Source organism: Pyrus communis, chromosome 6 (assembly GCF_963583255.1).
Source record: "Pyrus communis chromosome 6, drPyrComm1.1, whole genome shotgun sequence".
Taxonomy (NCBI): Eukaryota; Viridiplantae; Streptophyta; class Magnoliopsida; order Rosales; family Rosaceae; genus Pyrus; species Pyrus communis.
Window position 1 is genome coordinate 10,219,420 of NC_084808.1, and position 27,101 is coordinate 10,246,520.

Below are 27,101 nucleotides of genomic sequence, written 5' to 3' on the forward strand. Positions count from 1 at the left end.
CAATATTCCTTTAGGGACATAAAAATTCCCTCTAAGTCCTTAAATGAGTACTCAAAAGTGGTGGTAGGAGTCCCTAAATAGGGACTCCCATTAGATATGCTCTTAGAACCCTAAGAAACCCAGACCATTCAAGCCTAGAACACCTTACAACCATGCAAACTCTCTTTCTCTTCTAAACTGATAAGTTTCTAGCTTCCATACCATGTCTCACTTGAGCAAGCTATTATTTGCTTAATCATGTTATCTTTGAGTCATAGATCTAACGAGAATATTTCCTAAGATGTGCTAATTCTTTTGAGATATTCCAAGACTTGGTATGAAAGCAAACCAAATGAGGCAAGAAGATGTTTGCAAAGCCCAAGTTTGCCTCAACCTAAAAGTCCCCCAACAATAATAAAAATATTTTTTTTCTTAATAGGTTACCTATGTGTAAACCCGTTAAGGACCCGTTATTAACGGGTTAATAACGGTTGTCTCGATAACGACTTGATTAGTTATCGTATTGACTTGAAACTCATTATTTTCGTGTGGTATTAACGAGTTGGGTAAAAAATTATTAGCTTAACGAGTTGTGTAAGCTTTACCACCTAGGGCTTGGCAAACGGGGTCTTGGACTCGCGGGTTGGGGCTGGTACTGGCGTTTTGGGGTGAGTACAGTGCAGGTGCAAAATTTCTAGACACAAAATGGGACAGGGTGGGGTGGGGCATATCTTAAAATATGAGGGAATGGGCCCCTGGCCCGGCTCGATTCTAGCATGGAATATAGGCTATTATTGAATTTTCTTCCTCATCCCAGTCTTCTCAGATAAACACTCAGACAGAAATTGAATAATTATGTTTCCTTTTCTCCCATTTCACGACTCAAGCTCGAGTCGAGTAGCCATCCATCTAAGACCTCGATCTCTCCTCCCAACTTATCTCCTTTCACTCATACTTCAATCTCTCTTCCTCATTCGCTTCTGCCCTCCTCGCTCCGTCCGCCACCATCATCATCAGACCTTGGTCTCTCCTCCTTACTCATTCTCTCGAAATCAGTGTCTTTCTTTGTCGAACTCGAAGGGACGAACGACGAAGTTGAACACTCGAAACGACAATTAGTCATCTCCTCCGTCTAACTCTAACCTATATTTGCAACCCACGAGCTCTGCTGACAGTCATCTTCAGTTTTTAAGGTATTACGTTGTAGGGATTTAGGATTGAAAATTAAATTAAGGTTTTCTAGATTTAGGGATTTTGTTGGGTTCTTGAACCTTGACCTTTGTTCTGTTCCAATTTCAAAATTTTATTGAATTGAATTCGAAACTTATGTTGAATTAAATTGAATTTGAATATATGGATGTCTTGTGATAGTTTCAGACTTGTATACATTTGAATCTTCTGTTTCAGACGGGTATTTTTAATTAGATTATGTTGATTTGTGCAACGTTTCTGTAAATCCAAGTTATGTAATTAGATTATGTTCAGTTGGTGAGAAAATTTACTGGAAAATTCTATAATTCCAGTAAATTATGTTACCCATCTGCATTTAGTTTCCTTGTGCCTAGAAAGTGCGCTAATAAAACATGATAGGAAAAAGACCATAAGAAAAAATTTTGTAAAAAAAAAAAAAAATTGTACTTGGACCCAAAGGGGCCAAATCTAATCTTAAAAAAAAGAAAGAAAAGGTAATTGGACCCATGGACCTGGCCCGAAACGAGCCAGGTTAGGCCCAGTTCCAAATTTAGAAATTCCATTACCCGGCTCATCCCGTCCCGTTGCAATTTAAAACGGATCCGATCCGATTCCTTCAAATTTGAGCATGACCCGGCCGGTGCCCAGCCCTACTACCACCACTGTGAGCAACTCCAGCGTGTGAAACCTCCCCCCAGGCAATACACTATGCTATCCACCTAGTAAACAGTAACTGCCCTTAATGAACAGTAATCGCCTTTTGCATCTCCACCGTTGCACTTCAATAGCCCTGACAATAGGCAATAAAATATTAGTATTTTATTTATTTATAAAATAATACAAAATAATTTTAATTGTAATTTCGGATAAGATTTTTAATCGTTCTCGTTGCGCCATGTGTCATTATCCGAAGTATTATTAAATAATACAAAATAATTTTATTTGTAATTTCGAATAAGATTTTTAATCATTCTCGTTGCGCCACTTGACATAAAATCTGAAAAGATAATTATTGGGGATGGATTTCCAATAAGATTTTTAATCATACTCGTTGCGCCACATGTCATTATACAATTATTGGTGATGGATTTCTGATAAGATTATTAACCAATCACATTGCGCCACGTGTCATAATATGTTTACAATCTTTGAGGATAGATTTCCATCCTATTTTTAACGATTGACGGCATGCCGCGTGTCATTATCCGAAAATACAATTATTGGTGATGGATTTCTGATAAGATTATTAACCAATCACGTCACGCCACGTGTCATAATCTGTTTACAATCTTTGGCCAAGGCGTCTCTCCACGTACTAAACGATTGGCTAAGTAATTTCCAACGACTGGACATCGATTCCTTGGTTCTTTTCCCACCAATTTTCTCAAGATAATTTGTATGAATAAGACTCCACATTTCTTGCAACTGCATCTCATTACCCATAAGCGAATTATGAGTAACTTCAACCCAGCTAGTACATAACGCAACATCTTCAAGAAGCAACCAATTCGTACCTGCATCAGTAGTCATTTTGTTAAATGGATTGAAACTTTGAGAGAAAGAAAGGAATGTGATTGAAAGTAGTTGAAAAAACATGAAATTTTGGTGTAAGGTAGATGATAATGAGAAGGTATTTATAGAAAAGTAAAAACAATTTTTTTAAAAAAAATTTCAATTTTTTTTTCGAATTTTTTACAATTTTTTAAAATTTTTATTCAACTAATTAATCTCTGCCTTTGGATATAAAAAAAATTTGAATTCCAACAATCCAGATTGTGCCACGTGTCACAACGGTAACTTTTCTTAATTTTAAAACTATTTTTTCTTTTATTTTTTTATTTATAAAGCAGATTAATATCAACTGTCGATCTCAGATCAAACGGTTGATATTAAATTAGAATTTTTTTTTTATTACCGTTGCATATCGGACGGCCCATTTTAAAGAGCCGTTGAGATCGAACGCACCGTGGGAAGCCATGTGGCTTCCCAACGGTAACATTTCAGTCTGAAAAGTGGGCTGATTTTTCTAAAAATATGTCAGGCGACGCGCCCCCAAGCGTGAGTGGGGTGCACACGCCTGACAAAAAAAAAATAAAAAAAGGGCCTGACACTGGGCTGACGTCAGCCCTAGCATCACATCCACTCAAGCTCTCGGGCTGGCAATTCTTCAAAGGCCCGGAGCTCGGGCCTCCACCTCCACTCGGGCTCCTTCACGCTGGAACGAATCTACAGAGCCTGGGACCCTTTTCTCTGGCCTGTCCCCCGAGCAATCCACCACGGTGGAGTTGCTCTTAAACATAAACCCTACATCCGGAACCGAAACCGAAACCGTAACAGTAACTAAAATAAAATAAAATAAAAATCCTTAAACCCCAAAAACTTAAACTTCCTACTTTCACTTTCACGTTAACCCGCAGGTCTCCTCCCAACACGATTGCAAGAGCCCGCCTTCACCACCGCGAGCATAGTTTCAGCCACCGTGAGGCACACCGGTAAGCTTCCAACTCTCAGTTTTTTTTTCTTTCCCTTTTCTGATTTGATTTTGCTGTTTTGAGTGTTCCGAACCATGGGGAAAGTGGAATTCTATACATAATTTGTCAAAAATTAATCTTATGGTGCAAACTTCTAGCTGAAATATTACTTAGGAAAAATGATGAAGAAAATTAATTTCTTTTTTCGTTTCTATAGAAATAAAATTTGTTTGCTTTGTTTTTCTGTTTGAATCTAAATTCAACGACCTCAGGATTCAACTCTAACAAACTCTCATCCTGCTCCGGTCGTTTAACCGAAACCAAGTCTGCACTCGAATTGAGGGATTTTTCTGGCGCGAAGTTTCCAGTTTTCTTTTTCTTCTCAACATGAGAAAACAATCAGGCAAGCACCCAGGTAAGTTTTTGTTTGGCTGCCCTACCCATGAACTGAATATGCAGAATTCTTCGTAATTTTTGTTGAATCTGTAGCTTCTTCTTTGTTTCCATTGCAATACTTACTGGTAAGACATTTTTGTGTTCCCATAGCAGGATTTGGAAAACGCAAAATACCCAACAAGTTCAACACGAGCAAGAAAAGTCGTCGTCTTGAAGAAGAAAATGTTGCACACAGCCCCACGACTACTTCCTCAGGCATACCTTATATTTTACCTTTTTATAGTGTATCGGAAGTCCGAATGTGTGTTAAGTTGAACTTTAATCTAATAAAAGAGTTAGCTTTTCTTTTTTTTCTTGCCCTTTGTACCTGTTTAGAGAGTTTCCACCCAATCGTTATCTTAGGGGATCAATATTTGGTTAATGCATTGGAGATAATGATTTAATTGCCAATGTTTTCATATTCACATTCACGATCATTCTAATACAGGGGAACTACCAAACGAAGAATCTAACAGTGTGGTTTCCGAAGAAGAAATGGTTTATAAGGAGCCATCCATGTGTGATAAATTGTTAATGACGCTGGGATCATCTAGTAAATCTGTTTCTGCTGCATGTAAGATGAGGTAACAGTCTTCCTAAAGTCCTGGGTTTATTTTCAGTTTTTTTTAGCGTCTACTTGCTGCATATGGCTAAACTCTAAAGGATATTTTTGGCCTCAATTTTAAGTGTGCATAAGGCAGTATTTTTGGGTTTGTTTAAGCTTGTTTTGGTTCTTACGTGACCTCCACTTATTAGTTTTGTTGTGCTCTGTTCTGCGACGTTTAAGAGTTGCATATAAAATGCGGTTTTTAAGGTTCTGAGGCGCCTCTAGGAGTCAAGTACTCCTTTCTAGGTTGCACTTGGGTTTCACATTTGTAATTTCTCCATATGTTGTGGACTTCTTTCCATAGAAAAGAAAACAAAAGATTGCGCTGTCCTTTCAAATTCATTATGGACTCAATTTTGTTTATATTGCCGGATTTTTGTTTGATGAGTTATGTCAGCACTTTGTGACTAAGAAATATATAAAGCTCAAAAAAGTTGGATTTACACCTTAGATACGTTTATGTTTAATTGATAGCAATGTAACTTGGTGCGTTTATTATTAGGCAGTTTAATATATAATTAAGCTCTTTTCTATCTGACCTAGGAAAAAATGGAAATCTCTTCTCTCAGTGTTAGTAATTTGAAACTTGTTGATTCATTCAAGGAATTTACAACTAACATGTTATCATCCACTTCTTTTTTGTATAGAAAAAGACAAGAAGAAGGTATAAGTGACTCAGAAAATTCTGAAGATGATGGAATTGAATCTTCTAGTGACTCAGAGGATGCAGAAGATGATGAAGAAGGTCAAACATTTATGTTTTATAATCAAATATTAGAAAACAATTTTGTTGTCTCTGCCCTCCTAATTGTTTGCATTTCCTGTTGTAACGATACTGGCCTCCAGGATCTTTCAACCTTTTTCATTCTCTTTATTATATAAGTAACCAAAAGCCCATAGTTGAGGTTCATACAGTCATATATCAATTTGTTATGGAAGGCTTACACTACTGACATTGTAGTGAGCATGAATGCTACTTTTGCTTTTATCTCCTATATGATAATGGATTAAGGGGTAGTCTTACTTCTTCATAAGCAGAGTCAACTTGATTATTTGTGTTAGATTGTGCCGCACGTCATATTATTTAATTCATGTCCTATTCTTGCATAGGAGTTGATGATGAATTTCCTATGGAAGGAAAACACGAAGGCCCTGAAAAGGCACGACTTGAGGAGCACAGTGAAGATTCTGAAAATGAGGATGACCAGGAGACCTCTGTCTTGGATGACCAGGAGACCTCTGACTCGGATGACCAAGAGAATCATGATTCAGATGCAAAACAGGACCTGCGAACCTGTTCTCAATCTGCTGTTGAACCATCAATGTGCTTGAGATGCATTTACATGAAATATCTTGTTCATTTTGGCTTTTGCATTTTTATTATGTATTGGCATTATTACTTTATGCCGTGTTAAGCTTGATGTTAATCACCACTAGCTTTTATCTTTGTATGTCTTACCATTTTGGGATCTTATTAAGTCAGATTTTATGCATATATACACTTCATTCCCATTTTATATCTTGCATTGTGCAGTTCCTTTGATATACACTTGGGGCACAAGTTAACAAAAGCTGAGGTTGAAAATCTGTCAAAAAAGAAGTGGATATATGAGTGGGAGGTGCCTGCTGTTGGGATGACAAAGGGCAAGTGGGCAGGAACAGGAGAGTGTTTTACAAAAGTATGTATCGCATTTATGACTTGCACTATATTCGTTTTATGTCTGTGTGTAAAAGCTCTTGAAATGGTCTCTTTTGCATTGTTCTTGTCCATTGAAGCGCCTTCCAGCATAAAGGCAACATAATGCACCTTTGTTCTTCCTTATCAATCATTCTTTTTATATTTATTAGGGTGAACTATCGATTTAGTCCCTAAATTCTTACATGAATGAAAATTAGGTCCCTAATGTATTCTTTTGGAAAAATAAGTCCTCAAACTAATAAAAATCTGCCAATTAGATCTCTAATATTAGATTAGAAGCAATTCTATTTTAATTTTTCGTCAATTTAAGTCACGTGACTTGCATGTGAAACTTCAGAGAGAAGATGGGTAGTTTTTCATAGTTTAAGGACTTATTTTCTTTGAAGAAATAGGGCATGGAGTTAACTCTGGATGGTAAATTAGACGTTAGATTCGCATCCTATATGCAACATTAATGGCTTATAGGCAAGAAAATGGCCGCAATATCCTCTAAAATGTGTCATGTGACTTCAGGTGACGAAAAATTGGATAAAATAGCTTTGAGTATAATATTAGGGATTAAATTAGCAATTTTTAAGGAGATTAGGGACTTATTTTACCAAAAAAAATAATCCAGGGACCTAATTTTCACCGAGGTGATAATTCAAGGACTAAATCGGTAGTTCACCCTATTTATTAATAATGGGAGTTGCTATTATAAAAAAAAAATGACTAAATTACTATTAATCATTGAATTAGTACTTACTTTTTATTTCCTTAAGTAATGCTGGGAGTTGCTCTCTCCACTCTGGAAGAACCACCTTTTAGATTGCAAATCATACTTATTCTTGTTGACAATCCACATTTGATCAAATCTCCACAACCTTAAACCTAAGAATGCAGTATTCCTCTTATTAACAAGCTCCCTATGGCCAGCCCTTTTTCATTTTGCTTTTAGGTTTTGCAGAATGTCTTAACAAATTTTATGATCCCCATCTTCTTACCCCTCCTTTCTCTTCAAGAAGTCTCTCATCAACCTTCAGTGGAAAGGAGCAGATTGTGGTGTGTTTTTGTTCTTAAACGACTGGGTTTTAGGGATATTCACTTTATTTTAATTCATCTAGAGCGCGGGGTAGTTAGGAATTCATTCTAATGGTTCTCTCATACTTTCGGAAGTGTTATTTAGGCAGAGATGGATCCCTTGTGTTTCACCTTCTGGGTAATGTTTCTTGTAATTTTTTTTAGATATGTGATCCATGTTGTACCTTCGCATGCTAAGCATATCTATGCATTACAGTCCTTGAGCTGTTTTGATTGAATTTGTTCTTGTTCTGCAGTTTCTACAATTATAATCATATTATGCCCCTTAATTTTTTGCTTTGGGTATTATGTTCAGGATGACGACCCCAATTCTTGTTATGGTCTGAAGCAAAAGTTGTATAAGCACTGGTTAGATGTTTATAACAGATCTGGAGGGAATGATTTTCATTCATCTAGACAAAGATTATTCTTCTCCCTGTGTGAGTGTGCCCAATTTGACTTGCACTGGCTATTTGTTAGTGTAATGGCTTTATCTATATCATTAAGTTTGAAATGTTCCTACTCAATTCCTACTACCATAAATAGTTGATATGATTATATATTTTTTGGGAGCTGGTGGGGTTCAATCTTCCAACTTTATTCCAAAAAAACACCTTGATAATTATGCGACTGGAATTTTAATGCTAAATTGTCCTATTTTATCTAACATTTTCTTATGGAGCTTCTGAACAAGAAAATTAATCTCTTCTAGGCTAAATCGAAATAGACTGTTCTTACCTTATAGGGTTAGGCTTGTCTTTTGAGTTGAAAGTGCAAGTATAGGTTCATTCCTATTTCATCATTAGTGGAATTTCAGCTTCCATGAGGCTTTATTGATCTTGACCATAAAAACATCATATGTACAGTAAGGGATATACAGGAAGAAATGGGGATGATGTACTAGCATTCAATATATCTTATTTCAAAATACTTGGATTGTTTTTTCTATGGAAAAATAATTCTATAGAATCTATACATTGACATTCATTTCAATTTTCTTGGGTGGTATGAGGAGAATGCTTCTTACAATTTATATTGGTTTGTCATTTTTGGTAACCTTACCTATGGTTTATCTTTTATCTTTTTTCTTTATCCCGATATCAAAGGGAATGGGAAAAACATATAGATTTTAGCAAGTAGTGGAATTTCGTTCCTATTTCATCATTGATGGAATTTCAGCTTCCATGAGGCTTTATTGATCTTGATCGTAAAGGATGTCCTATGTACAGAAGCGAATGTACGGGAAGAAGTGGGTATGATAGACTAATACGGAAAAATAATTCTATATATAGACATTCATTTCATGTCTTGGGTGATATGAGGAGAAAGCTTCTTACAGTTTCTATTGGTTTGTCATTTTTCGTAACCTTACCTATGGTTTATCTTTTATCTTTTATCTTTATCCCGATATCAAATGAATGGGAAAAACGTATAGATTTTAACAAAGTGTCATCTGTTAGGTTTGCTGGTTTGTAGTTTATCCAGATTTTATCTTCTTTTTTTATTTATTTATAGTTTATCCAGATTTTGTATTCTACTTTTATTTATTTATTTCTCTTTATCCTAAATTTTTGTAGTCATGAAGTTTCTTAAGTTTACAAATTACAATTGTAGTATGGGTTGACTCATTTTGGGCATTTTGTGGTTATGTCGATATCTACATGTCCCTCAGTCAACGGCTATCGGGATATATTGCATTGCAACAAAAAACCCTTTTATCACAGAGGCTCTGAAGAAGACTCAAATGTCATGGATGCATACATTATGCAGTGTGTACGTGCTTGTTCCTAGCCCTTGAAAAATATCAATATCTTTATGTTCTATTTTAGAAATTTTCTCATCTTATAACAATTAATTATTATGCAGCTGAATCATGTCTTCAAAACTAGAGATCTTGTAACGATGAATGATGCAAAAGTGTCCAAGCTTCGAGAAACTGCTTGTAATGAAATTCTTACTGATGATAGTTTCCTTGATCATGGATTTACTCGTCCTAAGGTATACAAGTGTGATGTTCTTGTGATAAATACTGGACTTGGATTCCTTATAACAGTGTTTATCCTTTTTATAACGTCGTTCATATAATAGTATATATATTCTCTTTTTGAACAAGCCATGTAGTGTATATCTTGTTTGCGGTCCTATATGAGCTTTGTGTTTTAAATTTAGGCACACTTGGTTTGGTGACTATGAACTACTTTCTATTTATTGTAGTTGTTGCAATTTGATGTTGTGACGTTTTATGGCTATACTTTTGGATCTTATCATCATTATGCTGCTTGTAAAGTTATCTCTTGAAACAAAATGCATATCTCTAGTATGGAGAAAATAATATATATCTTCAAATTGAGATATTGTAATTTGCATGCGTAGTGGAGAGGTTTTGCTTTATTTCTTTACCAGGTTTTGATCCTATTGCCAATGGCAAGCATTGCACTCCGTGTTGTTAAGAGGCTAATACAACTTACTCCTTCAGCTCACAAGGTATTTCTTTTCATTTTTTCTTCTTTTCTTCTACAATTTATGCACTGGTCGATCTCAACAAATGTTGTATGTAAAAGTAATATCTGAGGATTTCTCGAGGGTACTATGTGAGGTAGGTCAGATTGAATCCTTTATTATGTTTTGACGAGGGTTGTGCCCATCCCACCCCGCTTTCATGGACTATTTTTACCTAGCTCCCTGCACATTGCTTCTCTTTCTACCCCTGTTCAATTTTATTTTATTTTTTTTTTTTTCAGAAACTTTCAATTTTATTCATTTATTTATTTAATTTCTGGCATCTCTGATACCTTTGATTTAGGAGTTATACCCACAAACATGCAATCACTAGAAAATACGTAGATCAGTTACCCTATGGACATAGAACCTAAGAATTTAGTACTTTATGAGTCCCACTAGTTTAGGTTTGAGTCTTGGGTGGCTTTCACCATGTTATGAGGGTGGTTGTCCCCTTGAGTATATACAGAGCCAGTGTTCATTCTACATGGATGTGTATTGTCCGACATATCTCATATGCAGCTCCTCTACCCGCACACACATTTAAACAGATCCTTTATTATGTAGAAGAATGCAAAGGATACAATTGTTAGTTTGTTTTTATATGATGACACATGACTTCCAAGGGCATACTCTTTTATTCTTTGGATGTTGATATGTTTAGGATTGTTGAGATTGCTTTTAGTGAAGCTACATTGTTACATTTTGTTCCTTGAAAGCTCAATTATCAAGTATTCATCTTGGTAAACTTTTTTTTCCAGAAGAAACGATAGAAATTTATTAAAACAAAAGAAGGAAATACAACAAGTGGATAAGAAATCTACCAAACTAGCTATGACCTCTCAAGTAGGAGTACTACTTTAGTTGCTAAAGAACATTCCAACCTTTATGCTAAATTTCTGCCAGAATCATTGTATGAATACATCTACATTAATATTTCTGAGTTTTACTTGCATTCTCATTATCATCTTTATCTATCAATTAATGAGGGTTTAGTTGAATCTCCGTGGTTTGCTCCCACATGGTCTGGGGTTCAATTCCTCAAGGTAGCTATTTACTATTCGCTATATGAACCTCCCAAAGATTGTGGGCAGAGAACCCAGTTTCAGATTCAATTCTGTGAGCGAGTTTGGGAAATTGTTGGGTAAAAACTATAAAAATATAAAATTTCTATCTTTTAATTAAAGAAAATGACATGAATATTGGGTATATATATTGGGTATATTTACCCTGTTCTTAATACCATATGTTTGCTTTCTCATGTCAATGTGGAGCACATGGATCGATTTTCTAGAGAGTTTGGAACTGATGACAACGAGGACGAAAAAGAGATAACACCAGCTGGCCAGGACCTGGAAATTGTAAGACCTCATAAGTCGTCAAAGCCAAGTGATTTTCAAGTACTTTTTGGAGGAAATAGCAAGGATGACTTCATGGTTGGCATCAAGTTCACTAAGTAAGTTACTTTAACTTATAACGGTGATAAACTATTTAAGAATTTTTATTTTTTTAATTTTTTATTTTATATAGTAAAGACGATCTAGTGAATAGTTTCTCTTATTGTCGCTTTACTAAGGGTGTTGTGTAATCTTCTATGCAATGTGAAAAGTTAAAGAAAACATATTACATGTGAGATTTGACTTGCATTTATCTTGTGGCCATTTAAGTATATATAGTATATCTTTGGTTGAACATGTAAGTTTTGAGCCTCAACGTAATTTAGACAATGTGAGCATCAAACAGTAGATGTTTTGTTCTGGAAATGGGTTTAGAAGAGTTATAGTGTTTTGTGATTTGATACATTGTTCGTAAAATATACAGAAGCGCAAAGCTATATGTAATTAATGGTTGTAGGTATATTGTACATAACGCATATATGCATGCTGATGTATTTTATTATAGGACCTACAGTTTATCACATATGTATATATTCAAAATAATGTACCTAATCAAAATTCAATTTAACACTAGGCTTCAATGAAAGAAAGAAAGAAATGAACTTATTCAATGTAAAAAATCTAACTATTTTAAATTGGGGGACTTAATACTGAACATTGGTTATCCTCAAGGTTCTAAAAGATGCTAGGCGCTAGTCGGGCTGCAGGTTCGGGCTCAGCGCCTAGGTAGATTTGAGTAAATATATTATATATTGTATAAATAAGTGACTATTTAAACTTAAAAATAAAAAATAAAAAATAAATAAAATAAATAAAAACTATACTTGTCTAGAAAATTTGGAATAGATAAAATGCAAAACAGAAAGAATACAACTAATATTTTTTGTTTTTTCTTAAAAAGTTGTATGGGATAAATGAGTTGTAGAGAAACAATTTTATAGGGAAAATGTTTTGACATTGGTAACTCTGGTGATGCCTCGAAGTGAACACCTTTTTTCCCGAAAAGAAAAAAGAAAAGTGAACCCACTGCCTTCTTGTGCTTCCTATGAAATTCCTTCAAAATCAGAACTAAAGAAAAATAACGATCGAAAAATAATTAGAAAAAGAAAATGCAAACCTGGTGTGGTGAGATTGTGAGAGATGCAACACAAGACGGCACAAAGATGTAGTGCAGGTGCGATGGGGTATGAGTCTGGCGATGCAGTGACGGCGAGAGATGCAAATGCGAGCAGATGAAGATAAGCTATGTCTGCAATTCTGTAAAAATCGACACAGAGTGCAGAATTGACTCTTTCAAAATCATGGACCGCCTAGTCTGGCCAGTGACCACCTACCACCACCTAGAGCACCTAGGTGGCTGCCTAAACCCACCACGATTTCCATCAACGTTTTGGCCTAAATCACATTGGCCCTCCACCGCTCACCGCCTAGGCGCCACCTAGGCCGGCTTTTAGAACAGTGGTTACGCAACATGAACCGTTCAAAAAGTCATCTGTTTAATCTGGTTTGGGTACTTATTAAGTTAGTGCAACATTAGTGGCCAGCAATGCAAGTGTCTATCCCCCGTCACTTGAATATTTTACTGAATCATTTTAGAAGCATTCTTCTGTGTATGTCGAACTATTGTGATATTGTGAGCACCAATTTGTCTATTAATGGTTTGGATGGCTTCATTGTATCTTGCAAAACTGTAAATGGAATTTTGAGGTTTTGGATCTTTTGGCCCTAGTGCAACATTAGCTACATATGATCCCTTCACGGCTGAAAAGGTCTTTTTAATCAGTTTTTAATTGTGAATCACTAGTTAAAGTAACGAAGAATCATACCAGAATTTTATGAAGTCATCCTTTTATGATATTCTTATGTTGAATGTAGAGTGAGTGATCAAAGAGTGCTAAAAGTTATATTCGCTTTTGTTTTACAATTTCATGCTATTTTTGTTTTCTTTCAAAAAATTTATTGACAGACATTTAACAGAGATGACATAGATAGGAATTTCAACTCATTTTTAATCTTTGCTTTGTAGGAGGAGCATAAAGTTGTACAGTGATTTCTATACCTCAGATATGATAGTTGCTTCTTCAGTTGGTTTGTTGAAAGTAAGTGATCAGCTTTATTTTCACTTTCAAAGTTCCTAGTCTGATTTTTCCCCTGGTGGCTTGTTATGAAATAGACGTATTACTTGCACGTTTATATTTCAGTTGATTACCTAATTTCCCATAATTATTTGAATATATGCAGACAATCTTGTCTTCTGAAAATTACTTTCTTTTAGATCAAAGTAGTTAAGATATGTTAAAAGACACATTTAGCCTTCTCGCCTCTAAATAACAACTAGAAAACAGAAGGTTCCCAAGAAAGAAACTAAAGAGAATTGATAATTATATAATTGTCTCTAGTTTGTATAGCCAACTTTCATACTGAAGCTACCAACTCCTTTGCAAGAATCATCTTAAAATGAATTACTTTTTTCTAAATAAAGGCGTGTGGACTTTCTCTATATATTCTAAGGTTGGAGGTTGGTCATTTGTTTACGTTTGTGATTGGCTTACACTTCCTTTATAACTATTATAATGAGTCTAGACCTCTATTTTTGCAGAAAATTGATGAGGCTAAATTAAACAAAGAAAAGGATGTTGACTATCTTTCTTCCATAGAGGTAATATATCTTACCAACCTGTCAGTGTTTGGAAGTATGCTTGTATGCTTATCGTGGGGTTTTTTCCTATGCTTTAATGGTTCCCTTCCATTGATGGAGGTATATGTCTTTGATGTGGCAGGTTCTAGTTATTGATCATGCAGATGTTGTAACGATGCAGGTAATAGTGTGATCAATTATCTACTTGAAATATGTGGTGCTTGCAAAATTTATATCTTCTATTTTCTGATTAAAAAAAAATCCAGAACTGGGACTTTTTGAATTCTGCTGTTGAACAGTTGAACCGCATACCATCTAAACAGCATGGGACTGATGTCATGCGGATAAGACCGTGGTATGTTTTGTCGTCCATCTTTTCAAGTATTAACAATGTTTTGTGCCAGGCGTGGCAATTTATCTTTAGTTTCCTCCCTCACACTATTAGTAACAAATGTCAGTGTAATTAGAATTATGCTCAGTGAATGGAAATCAAAGAAGAAAGAATATCAAAGAAATAACAAAACAGAAAGTGGTTCCTTCTTTCATTCTGCAAATCACAGAGGAATATGCTCTCATTGATTGTATTTGTACCAACCATGCTTGAAATGAGCACTACATAACGGTTACAAAATCTCAGCTGCATTCTCTCTCTGCAAACTGATCTCAGCCACTCATCTAGCTAATAACTAGGATCATTACACATGGCATTCGTAGCCTTACATCTTATGGCCCTACACTTGGCATTCTTACACTCAAGTGAATACACAATTAAAAACACATGGCTTATTCACTAATACTAATCAGCTCGCTGCTTATAATTCAACAACAAAGTGCTTCCTATACAACCTAAACTGATATGAACATCTCAAGATGTGGAATACACAATGGAAACGTTGTATTCCGATTGGAAATTTGATTGTGAAGATACTGGTCCATATCACATGTCATGAAGACCAACTCAACAATGTTTTTCATGGTCAGGTACCTGGATGGATATGCACATTTCTATAGGCAAACAATACTCTTGAGTTATTATTCAAATCCGGGTAAGATTTCTCCTTTTCTTTGATGGTAACTGAAATCTTTTGCTTTCTTGTAAATTGATGTTAATCGTGATAAAAATTCAAATTTATAAGATGATCGACAATATTCCAGTTCTTGATCAGCCTTTAACCCTATGCTTTCTACTGCAGATATTAACAATTTGTTCAGCAAGCAGTGTAATAATTACCATGGGAAGGTATGTTTAAGAATAAATATTTAGAGCATAATTATCTATTCAGTTAGTGCATAGATTTGGACTATAAGAAATCTATTATAGCTATATATCTCCTCCTATAATTCTGGGCTGTCCACTGGTCGTACAATGGATTAAATGATATGAGTAGAAAACATGAAATTAATGAAAAAACTATCAGTTAAAATAAAATGGCTGTTTGCCAACACAGTGCAAAAGGAAAACTTCAATTTCTGTTTTCTTTAAAATATTCAGATTGGCAATGCTTATTTTATGGTTCACAGAACGCAAAAATTCTAAAATACTGAGTTTGTTATATCTATAGGTGAAGCTGGTACATGAACATAAAGGAATTCTTCCTAAAGTGATACTTCAAGTCCGCCAGGTATGCCTCATAAAACTTTCTTTTCACTTGATTTGTGGATGGATTTGTGGTATCTTTTACCCCCTCTGATGTGTTGATGCTTTTACTAATTTATTTTGCATTAAAAGATTAAAAATACAACTCTTTTCCAGTGAAAATATATGGGTCAAAGTGGTTTGTACTTGAATTATAACACAAGGTAAACGAAAAATAGCTGCATATGGTTCTGTGAGCATCCCCCCACATTTATTTGGAATGTCGTCCTTCAATTGCATTTCATAGTGTACTATGTCATTAAACTATGTAGTGTCCATCGAGTAAGTGCACTATGTCATTAAACTACATTCCTTTTTACCTTAATCTCAGCCACACTTTACATACTTTTTCTATCCTAAATCCTTCCCTAATTTCAGCCTTAAAACACATTCCCTTTCTTACAATTCAATGCCGCAAGTTACTTTCCCTTTTTCCTTTGATTTCTGATTTCATATCCCCTTTTCCTTAGGGATTTGGGGGTCCAATCCTTTCCTAAATTATGTAATAAACCTTAGGATATTTTCTGCCCAAAATTTCCCACCATAGCCGCACCCCACATGCACTCCCATCCTTTAATCCATTGCAGCCACATGCACTCCCATTCACTCCCATTCTTTAATCCATTGCAGCCACATGCACTCCCATTCTTTAATTCAGCCACATTCACATATCAGCCCTTAAGCCATTCACCATCCCCTTCCCCTAAACACTACTACATCCCTCCATAACCATGCATCCATACACCTAAGGCCCTAAACCTTAAGACACACTTTGACCCGACACAAACACAAGGGATTAGCAAGTTTGCTAATCCCCAGCAACGGCGCCAAATTTTGATGGGGAAGTTATTGATTTCAATCTTTCTGAAACTATAAAATACCCTAAAGATGATCATTCTTGTTTTTCTATTGATATATTTGATTCATTGGCGCAGGATTATCTCGACTCCTTGGAGAGGGACCCCCTTGAAACGACCATTACCAAAGGAATGGGACTTAAAACCGAAGGGGTAGGAGAGGATAAAACCCACGGCATGCATGTGGAATTCCATGCCGTGCCTACATGTGAAGATGAGGCCGAGATGGTTGCTGCCCTTGAGTCGTTGCCACACCACTTTGGTAAGCCTCCAAACCCAATTCCAATTCCTGTTTCTACTAACAAGTTGTTACCTTCAGTGATTCAGGCACCCATTCTTGAGCTTAAACCATTGCCGGATCATTTGAAGTATGTCTATTTGGGAGAGAATGAGATGTTGCCCGTCATAGTTTCCTCATCCCTCACGTCAATGGAGGAGGAGAAATTGATTCGGGTGTTGAAAGAGCACAAAACGGCCAGAGGATGGACCTTGGCTGACATCAAGGGTATTAGTCCTACAACTTGCATGCATCGCATACTTCTAGAGGAGGGGGCTAAACCAACTAGAGAGGCTCAACGCCGGCTCAACCCTCCAATGATGGAAGTTGTGAAAAAGGAGATTATCAAGCTTCTAGATTGTGGGGTGATCTATCCTATCTCGGATAGCCGTTGGGTTTCACCGGTTCAAGTTGTGCCCAAGAAATCCGGAGTGACTGTGGTGAAGAATGCCGAGAATGAGCTTGTGCCAACTCGTATCCAAACAGGTTGGAGAGTGTGCATTGACTATAGGAAGCTTAACGCCACCACAAGGAAAGATCACTTCCCTTTGCCATTCATTGATCAAATGCTTGAAAGGTTAGCCGGTCATTCTTTTTATTGTTTTCTTGATGGTTATTCGGGATATAATCAAATTGTTATAGCTCCAGATGATCAAGAAAAGACTACTTTTACTTGTCCATTTGGTACTTTTGCTTATCGTCGAATGCCATTTGGTTTATGTAATGCACCAGCCACCTTCCAAAGATGCATGGTAAGTATCTTTTCAGATTTTGTAGAAAAGATTATTGAAATTTTCATGGATGATTTTAGCGTGTTTGGTGATTCGTTTGATGATTGTTTAGATAATCTCACATTAATCTTAAAACGATGCATTGAAACTAACCTTGTTTTAAATTGGGAAAAATGTCATTTTATGGTAAAACAAGGAATAGTTCTAAGACATATTATTTCGGCCAAGGGTATTGAAGTGGATAAATCCAAAATAGATCTTGTACGCTACTTACCCTCTCCTACTTCGGTTAGAGAGGTTCGTTCTTTTCTTGGACATGCAGGATTTTATAGGCGATTCATCAAAGACTTTTCTAAGATTTCCCAACCCCTATGCCGACTTCTCCAAAAGGAGGTGCCATTCAAGTTCGACGAGGAATGTGAGAAGGCCTTCAAACACCTAAAGGAGATGCTTACTTCGGCCCCTATCATAGTTCCACCAGATTGGAGCCTTCCTTTTGAGCTTATGTGTGATGCCTCAGATTATGCATTAGGAGCTGTTTTAGGCCAACGGAAGAACAAGCAGCCGCATGTCATATACTATGCATCTCGGACCCTAAATGATGCTCAATTGAACTACTCCACAACGGAAAAAGAACTTCTTGCTGTTGTTTTTGCTTTAGATAAGTTTCGTTCTTATTTACTTGGTACTAAAGTGATAATCTATTCTGATCATGCAGCATTGAAGTACTTACTTACGAATGAGGCCAAACCAAGACTTATTCGTTGGATGCTCCTACTTCAAGAGTTCGACATCGAAATCCGGGACAAGAAAGGAAGTGAAAACGTGGTGGCTGACCACTTAAGCCGTTTGGTGCATGAGGAGGATGCCGTGCCTATCCCAGAGACATTCCCAGATGAGCAGTTGCTGTCCATCGAGGTAAGTGCACCATGGTATACCGATTTAGTGAACTCGATGGACAGCAACTGCTCATCTGGGAATGTCTCTGAGATAGGCACGTCATCCTCCTCATGCACCAAACGGCTTAAGTGGTCAGCCACCACGTTTTCACTTCCTTTCTTATCCCGGATTTCGATGTCGAACTCTTGAAGTAGGAGCATCCAACGAATAAGTCTTGGTTTGGCCTCCTTTTTTGTAAGTAAGTACTTCAATGCTGCATGATCAGAATAGATTATCACTTTAGTACCAAGTAAATAAGAACGAAACTTATCTAAAGCAAAAACAACAGCAAGAAGTTCTTTTTCCGTTGTGGAGTAGTTCAATTGAGCATCATTTAGGATTCGAGATGCATAGTATATGACATGCGGCTGCTTGTTCTTCCGTTGGCCTAAAACAGCTCCTAATGCATAATCTGAGGCATCACACATAAGCTTAAAAGGAAGGCTCCAATCTGGTGGAACTATGATAAGGGCCGAAGTAAGCATCTCCTTTAGGTGTTTGAAGGTCTTCTCACATTCCTCGTCAAACTTGAATGGCACCTCCTTTTGGAGAAGTCGGCATAGGGGTTGGGAAATCTTAGAAAAGTCTTTGATGAATCGCCTATAAAATCCTGCATGTCCAAGAAAAGAACGAACCTCTCTAACCGAAGTAGGAGAGGGTAAGTAGCGTACAAGATCTATTTTGGATTTATCCACTTCAATACCCTTGGCCGAAATAATATGTCTTAGAACTATTCCTTGTTTTACCATAAAATGACATTTTTCCCAATTTAAAACAAGGTTAGTTTCAATGCATCGTTTTAAGATTAATGTGAGATTATCTAAACAATCACCAAACACGCTAAAATCATCCATGAAAATTTCAATAATCTTTTCTACAAAATCTGAAAAGATACTTACCATGCATCTTTGGAAGGTGGCTGGTGCATTACATAAACCAAATGGCATTCGACGATAAGCAAATGGACAAGTAAAAGTAGTCTTTTCTTGATCATCTGGAGCTATAACAATTTGATTATATCCCGAATAACCATCAAGAAAACAATAAAAAGAATGACCGGCTAACCTTTCAAGCATTTGATCAATGAATGGCAAAGGGAAGTGATCTTTCCTTGTGGTGGCGTTAAGCTTCCTATAGTCAATGCACACTTTCCAACCTAGTAGCACCCTTTAATCATTCACCCTAGCTGTCTCTCCCATTAATTAATTCAAGTCCATATCTGATTACCCTAGGGTTTTAAGTGCCTATATATACTCATATTAACCCCTAGATCAGATGACCACCTCTCATACACATTCATTCATTCCAGAAATTCGTCCAAACCTCTCCACACCCTTGCCACAGCCACCAAACACCTTTCTCCTTAGTTTTAAGTTTTGCTGCACCATTCCCATTCACCATAGAAATTGATCCATTCACTCCATTCCACACATCCATATACCTTTCTATTCAGCCATTCACACCAACACAACACCTAGCCGTGCAAAACACTACCATTTCATACACATTCCAGCACCATTCATCCCTTTGTGCCGTGCCTTCCTCCACCATTCCAGAAATTCATACACACTTCACACCATCACACAACCATTCCTCCATACAAATACCACCCCAAAACCTATCCTTAAACCTTGTGCCGCAACAAAGAGGAAGAGAAGAGGGCCTAAACGTTCATACAATTCAAGTTTGAGTTGTTGGAATGTTTAGGTGTTTCTTTTCCTTTGATTTCAATGTTTAATTTCAATTCTCTTTGTCTTGTACGTATGAGGAACTAAACCCCCCCCCTTGGCTAGGGGGGATTTGAAATACATGTTTATGCTTACGATATGATTTAATTACTTCTAATTGCGTTTCATAAGTTGTGAATTCAATTTACTTATCTATGTGGATTACATTGATTTGTGTGTGTTGGTTGAGAGTGCACGCTTAATTATCATGCATAAATCTAATGCTAGGATATAAAGAAGTTTCACCTAATCGTTACAAACTTATATTCACAAGTAGTAGAAGTTGATGATCTCAATTGGGTTAAGTAAATTCTTGGTATAAGTTTCATGCAGTTCATAGTAACGAGTGCTTCGTCAATGCTTATGGTTTTCAAAGAACTTAATGATTCTTGCTTGTATCTCTATTATGCAATTCATGTAGGGAACTTGTGGAGAATGCTTTGGGTTGTCGTATGCAATCATCCAATTCAATAACGTTAGGAAAATCTGAGGGTTAATTAGTGCAATTCACGGTTAATTTGGGGCGTTAGAGAATTCATGGCTTATTGAAAAGCAATTGGAAATCGTTTTATATGCAAGTATAACATGAGTGGAGATGAACCCCTTAGCTAGCTTCCCATCCATTCAATTCCATCAAATTCATATTTACATTCTGTTTTAAATTGCAATCTGTGCATTTAGTTTAATTTCGTCCAAAACTCAATTCCCCTTTACTTTATTGTCCAATTTAGTTAGAAAGTGTCTTAGTTTGTGTTTCTAAGTGTTTTGAATCAATTTATTTCCCAAATTCGTCCAAAGTAGTCAAAGTGCTCAAAACTGCCCAGAAAATGTTTTTAAGGCAGTTTTGAGTGTTTTGGGTGCTGTTTGAGTCTTTTGGTTTGTTTTAGTGTTTTAAGTGTTTAGTTTTGCATTCTTTGAGTCTAGTTTAGTGTTTTAAACTTTATTTTACGTTTTTGAGTCAGTTTCCAAGTGATTTTGCAATCCCTCCTAATCCCCGGTTAAGAACGATCCCTACTTATATCTATACTACAACTTGACAAAAAGAGGGTTTAATTTGTGTGCGTATAAATCACGCATCAGTCAAAGTGGTTTGTACTTGAATTATAACACAAGGTAAACGAAAAATAGCTGCATATGGTTCTGTGAGCATCCCCCCACATTTATTTGGAATGTCGTCCTTCAATTGCATTTCATAGTGTACCTTTTGTCTCTCGTGTGACCAATGTATTAAAAGCGTGAGGCATGGGTGAGGCGTCCGAGGGATAGCCCAGCCTAGGCGTGAGGCATGAGGCGAAGCCTTACGGGACCTTAAATAATAGAGGATTGTTGAAAAAAACAGAGGAAACAGGTGAGAGAAACAGAGGAAACAGACTCTTGGGGTTTTAAAAATAAAAGAAAAACAAACTTGGCCAAAACAACGTCGTTTTGGGCCAAGTCATTTAAAAAAAAATTAAAGACTTGGTCCAAAACGACTAAAGACTTGGCCAAAACGACGTCATTTTGGACCAAGTCTTTAAAAAAAACAAAAAATCCCTCTCCTTCTTCGCGGTTGTCTTCCTCGTGAAGACGCCGCACAGCCTGCAACCCTAAACCCATATGGCAGAGCTTGAAAACAGAGCAGTTGACTTCGATTTTGGGTCGCGGATGGATCTGGGAACGCTTGCCAACCGCCTTTAGGAGCGCCTTAGCCGCCTAGTCTCGCCTCAACAACGCCTCGGTGAGTTTTCGCCCACTCCCACTGCGCAGAGGCATTATCACTCCCGCCCCACCTCCAAAGCCGTCTAGGCGCGCCTTGGGGCGCGTCTTTTAAAACATTGCGTGTGACTAATGTCCAAGGGGTGTTTTGTTCTGATTAATTTAGTTTCCATGTTTGTGTTTCATTACTTGAAATTTCTAGATTCTAGTTATTCTCTCGACTCATATGACAATAGCATCAAAACTTAAGACCGTTCTCATTCAAGTTGAGTTTATTTGTTTCTTGGACCTATTAACTTTTCTGGTTTAGAGGTCTTATCGATCTATCTTCTGATTTCCTTAGAGGCATTTGTCATCCTTTATTTTCCTTTCTTCACATAAGTAGGACGCTAAATGTACTGTCTAAATAAAATGTCAATATCTGTTCTGCTCCTTTTTTCTTTCTTGTTACTGATAATTGGCTTTTCAAATGGTTAAGGTGGATTTGAAATGAAAACATGGAATCAGTGGATATGTTCTTTATTGATTTATGTTTTGGGTTCATTCATTGAGAACCTGTTGGGAATATGGGTCACACAACAATTGAGACTCTCTGAAGTGTTCTTTTCTTTTCCTGGTGTGATTTGAATATTTATCAATTTAGGAGAAGTGGCTACCGAGAAAAAAAATATAATATATGTATTTCTGTACTTAGTTTCTTCTTAAAGTGTAAGGAATTAGGTTGATTCCTAAATTCTGTTTCAGATCTGGATTAACTTCATCAACTAATTCACTTTGTTACTTTTCGACCTTACAGATTTATCAGCGGTTTGATGCAGATTCGATACAACATATTGATGATGCTTGTTTTGAATATTTTACTATGAAGGTTTCTTCTGTTCCCCAGGAGGTTCCTTAATTGCAAGAGACTTTATAGTTTGTTGTTATTGAACAATTATAATTTGATTTCTGAATTGCTATAGTTAGACTTATTAAAGAAGGTCTCTATAACTTGTGGCTAGATAATTTGTTATTAATTTGATAGAACCATCTTGTAGAAGAATTCATTAGGGCCTGTTTAGTATCCTCCTTGGATCCAATTTTTGTTTTAAAAAATGATGAATGTAGCTAAATTACTTAAATTCAAGGTCTCATTAGTTTCAGTATCAAAAAAAATTCAAGAAGGATAGCAAACAACCCCTTAATTTCTTGAAAAGATCAAGTTTTAATTTTTAAGTTACAGTTCCGGCAGTTTTTGTGTTTTCAAATCTATGGAAATAAATAATGGATAGTGCTATTCGCACACCCATTTTTACCTCCCACACACCCTTGTTAATTTTTGGGCGTTGATATTGTTCAATTCATTTGATCCGACGGCTGAAAATTAGAGGGGTGTGAGAAGTAAGATGGGTGTGCGGAAGGACTACCCTAAATAATTTTGTGCCTCGCCTTTTAGGAAGACGGGGACAAATGTTTGTATTAGCTATAACAACTTGTACTTGAAGTTGGAAGAGAATATGAAAAGTTGCTGATATAAATTTAGTCTTTTTGAAAGAAAAAAAAAATCCCATATCTTAACCCATTTCCTACCCACATCATTGAATTTGCTGCATCTTGATAAGTTGAAATTAACACTGCGCTTGACTGTTTTAGTTTAGCTTTATTTTTTTTCCATCTTCTTATTCAGATTTTGAGATGTTTGGTGTTTTTCTGTTTTCAGGTCTTCCCAAAGATAAAAGATTCTGTTGAGGTAATTATTTGAGGCCTAAGAATTTTAAAATTGCAAATTTCAATAAATTTTTGTTTAAATTGTCCTTGAATGATCCTTGGAATATTTCATGATATCTTTCCTTTGAAACTTTCGTTCAGGGTGGGATTATGATATTTATCAGTTCTTACTTTGAATATGTTCGAGTTCGGAACTTTTTGAAGTCACAGAGTGCGTCCTTCTGTTTACTTCATGAGTAAGAACCTGTCCTATTTATGTTGTGATGGTTGTGCGGTCGTAAATGTAGTGACGCAGTAAATTTTCCATGGCTCCTTAGATATGCAGAGCAAAGTGATATTTCTCGTGCACGGGTTTGGTTCTTTGAAGGAAAGCGGAAGATAATGCTTTACACTGAGAGATCACATTTTTACCACAGATATAAGGTTCTTTAGACTGCTTTGAGCATAATTTTCTTGTCCAAATGCTGATGATACTGTGTCCTTCCATTTTGGATATTGTTGTTTAACTTGGAAAGTATTTTGCTGAAGTTTAAAATCAGTATTTTGAGCCTCTTTGCTGACATACGATTATTCTCTTGTGAGTAGATTCGTGGCATTCAGAATTTAATCCTATATTCTCTTCCTGAGAGAAAGGAATTTTACCCTGAGGTGAGCGCGATACAAATAGTCATTCTCTTTAAGAAGCTCAACTGGAGAGATACCAAATTAAAAAATAATAATGATGAAGCGTCTGTCTTTTGATACTTTATATAATTCACTTTGAGATACAGTCATATTCTTCTTTTCTTGAACCAAAACGCTCTTTTTATTTAATTGCAGGTTGCTAATATGCTTGATGGGTCCAATGACATGGCATGCACGGTGCTCTTTTCTCAATTTGACCTCCTTCGGGTAATATTTCTTAAAAGTGTGCTGGATCGTTCTTTGATTGTGAGGATGAGATAGGGTAGTTGTTTAACTTGCTAGGAGTTTTGAATGTTTAACTTCTCAGTGATCCGTTATATTAGAAACTGGCACAGTTCATCAACTGAATAAAGAAACTGCCTAACATCATGATGTGAGTCTGAACGATATGATGAAATTGTGTTAATCTCCTGTTGCCTTTTTTACCCTCCCTGATGTAGTGAACATGAATTAGATTCTCTATTTTGCTCGCTTGTTTGGTTTCGGGCCAGTGAATAAGGAAAAACGCATTATTTAAGTATATTTTTGTTTTTCTCTTATTGCATTTCAGCTCGAGAGAATAGTAGGATTGGCTTCAGCGAAGAGAATGTTGACATCGAAAATGAAAATGTTTTCTTTCTCTTGAAGACTTTAGAAATGCAGAACATGAGATGAGACATAGCTGTGACTTCAGTTTAGCAACTCTTGCTCAAAGAAAGATAACTATGCTGGTTTTCAAGACCGGAGCTATCACCACTCGGCCAAGGTCATTTTGATTTTGTTTTTACCCCATGTTAACATTTTGTTCCACCCAATAGTGTTCAAAGAAATCGTGCATCGTACTTTTTTTCTTCTTCTTGCCTCTGCTTTTAAAGCTTTAGGACAGGTTGATATGTGTAGGTTGTACTAGGAATCATTTTTGACATTGAGCAATTGGGAATTTCGGATTTTGTTTTCAATTGTCTGCTAAGCTTTCGATAATTGAAGAATGATTTGATTGTTCAATACATCCACCACCAAATTAGCTTCTCTAAACGCATGATGGATTTTCTACACCCGAAAGCATTGTAACATTCTCTTGATATCCGAATGGAGAGATCAAACACGACACGGAGGAGGTTGATTTGATTGCAGAAGTCGAATAAAAACTTGGGAATTACTAGAGTTCAAACTGGCTTGTTCTCAGCCATCAACGTTGATCAGATGAGAAGTAGAGTACTAACGGGGAATATGTTTGAGTGGCCAGTCGATGCCCGTGTCATCAAGAGGAAGCTTGGCCTAATATGGAAACATGGTGTGAAGAATACTGTCTCCTTTGACCACTTTGAGCATAGGTGTTTTGCGGTGGACTTCGCTGATGAGGATGAGAACTCATCAGCGAATTCCATCTCTGGGTTAGGCTCCCGCGAATTCCTATCCAATACAAGGATGTTGAAATTATCAAGGGTATCACTCAAGCAATCGGGGGTCTCTATGAAAGTGGATGAGATTACTTTGAATGGTCTGAATAGGTTGCTTGTGAAGGTCTTGTTGGAGATTGATTTAAGGTTCCCACTGAAGAGGGTGCGGGGTGTAAATGGAGATGATGAAACCCTATCCTGGGTTAGCTATGAAAAGCTTTTGAATATGTTTCTACTGTGAGAGACGAAGGCTTGAAGGGCATTCTCGCCCTGAAGATGAGTTCGGTGATGGATGTTGTTGATACACAAAATCGGTGAGACTTTAGAACAATTTAAAGTGTCAAGTTTGTAACCTTCACATGGTTGCTCTGGCCACTAAGTGTAGGTAAATACGTAGAAATATAAAGATAGGGAAGCAAACTCATGATGTACATGATTCACCCTAAGTTGGGCTACGACCACGAGGGTAGAGGACTTCTCATTAATAGTGGAGTTTACCAATACATAGGTTCAAGCATAATCATCATTAGTGAGTTTTAATGATGAGTTTTAGCACAATAATGACATTAGGGATTAACTGTAGGAAAATAATCTTCTTTTATAGTCGACGAGAGTTGCATGCTTTTATCCACAGTCGAGGTGGGACTCTAGGAGCTTTATTCTAATGTTGACGTGTGCCATGTGGTGATTGGTCTCTTGATTGGAAAGAAACTCATGTGCTTCAGTAAGGGTGCCACAACATGAACCCTTCAGTGGATCCCTGAAGGTATGAAGTTGATCGATGCTCGGTAGTTTCAGGATTGGTGAAGTATGATACAAACAGTGCGCTCCCATAAGTTCTCGAGTGAGAAAAGCTTCTCAGTTGGGGATTTGTAAAATCCTAGGTCATTGAGTAATCACGAAACTTCAGGGTACTGAAGTGTAGTAGTTTATAGTAGGAGTTCCCCCAAGTCTCTGAGCGAAGAAAGTCGCTAAAAGAGGTGCCTTAATTTTTGTCGAGGTGCCGAAGGACCGAAGTTCCACCTATTCTATTTTAAGTGGCAGCCCAAACTCTCTTTGTTTGGCTGCTAGGCCCACATGCCTTTTTTGTTTGATGGAAGTAATCAACCCAAAAATTAGGACAGCTCCATTACAAAGAGCGCATGCCTTGGGCATTCATTTTTTGTTAGGCCCAAAGTCAAATCAAGAATTGGGCACAAAGAAAAGATCCAGCCTAAAAGGAGGGGCGAAGGCCCACACCTTTTTGAACCAGTCCTTTTGTCGTTTTTTTTTTTTTAAATATTTCCTTCTGCTGACCGTGACCTACCCCAAGCCCCTTTTAGTTTCTGCTGACTGAAACTCATCCTCCTCCCCCAGAAATTTCAGTGCCTTCTCTTTTATTATTTCTTTTTTTTTTCTTTTCGCAGCCATTAGCAGCAATAACCCTAACCTTTCAAAAGAGAAATTATTAGCTTCAGTAGCCCTCAACGATAACCCTTTTCCGCAGCCTCCCCT

General features: G+C 36.7%; 1 protein-coding gene across 1 annotated transcript; it reads left to right on the top strand.

Annotated features, from left to right (window-relative positions):
* The first annotated feature begins 4,528 nt into the window (after positions 1-4,528).
* Positions 4,529-25,517, top strand: LOC137735916 (protein NUCLEOLAR FACTOR 1-like). Its single transcript, XM_068475269.1, has 23 exons — positions 4,529-4,660; positions 5,331-5,428; positions 5,794-6,067; positions 6,218-6,362; positions 7,758-7,881; positions 9,114-9,214; positions 9,308-9,439; positions 9,845-9,925; positions 11,203-11,396; positions 13,364-13,436; positions 13,937-13,996; positions 14,118-14,156; positions 14,242-14,330; positions 14,957-15,021; positions 15,169-15,215; positions 15,538-15,597; positions 22,634-22,705; positions 23,537-23,566; positions 23,686-23,780; positions 23,862-23,967; positions 24,130-24,192; positions 24,364-24,435; positions 24,779-25,517. The coding sequence occupies exons 1-23, from the start codon at positions 4,572-4,574 to the stop codon at positions 24,851-24,853; spliced, it is 2,184 nt and encodes a 727-aa protein (XP_068331370.1). The 5' UTR covers positions 4,529-4,571; the 3' UTR covers positions 24,854-25,517.
* The last annotated feature ends 1,584 nt before the right edge of the window (positions 25,518-27,101 follow it).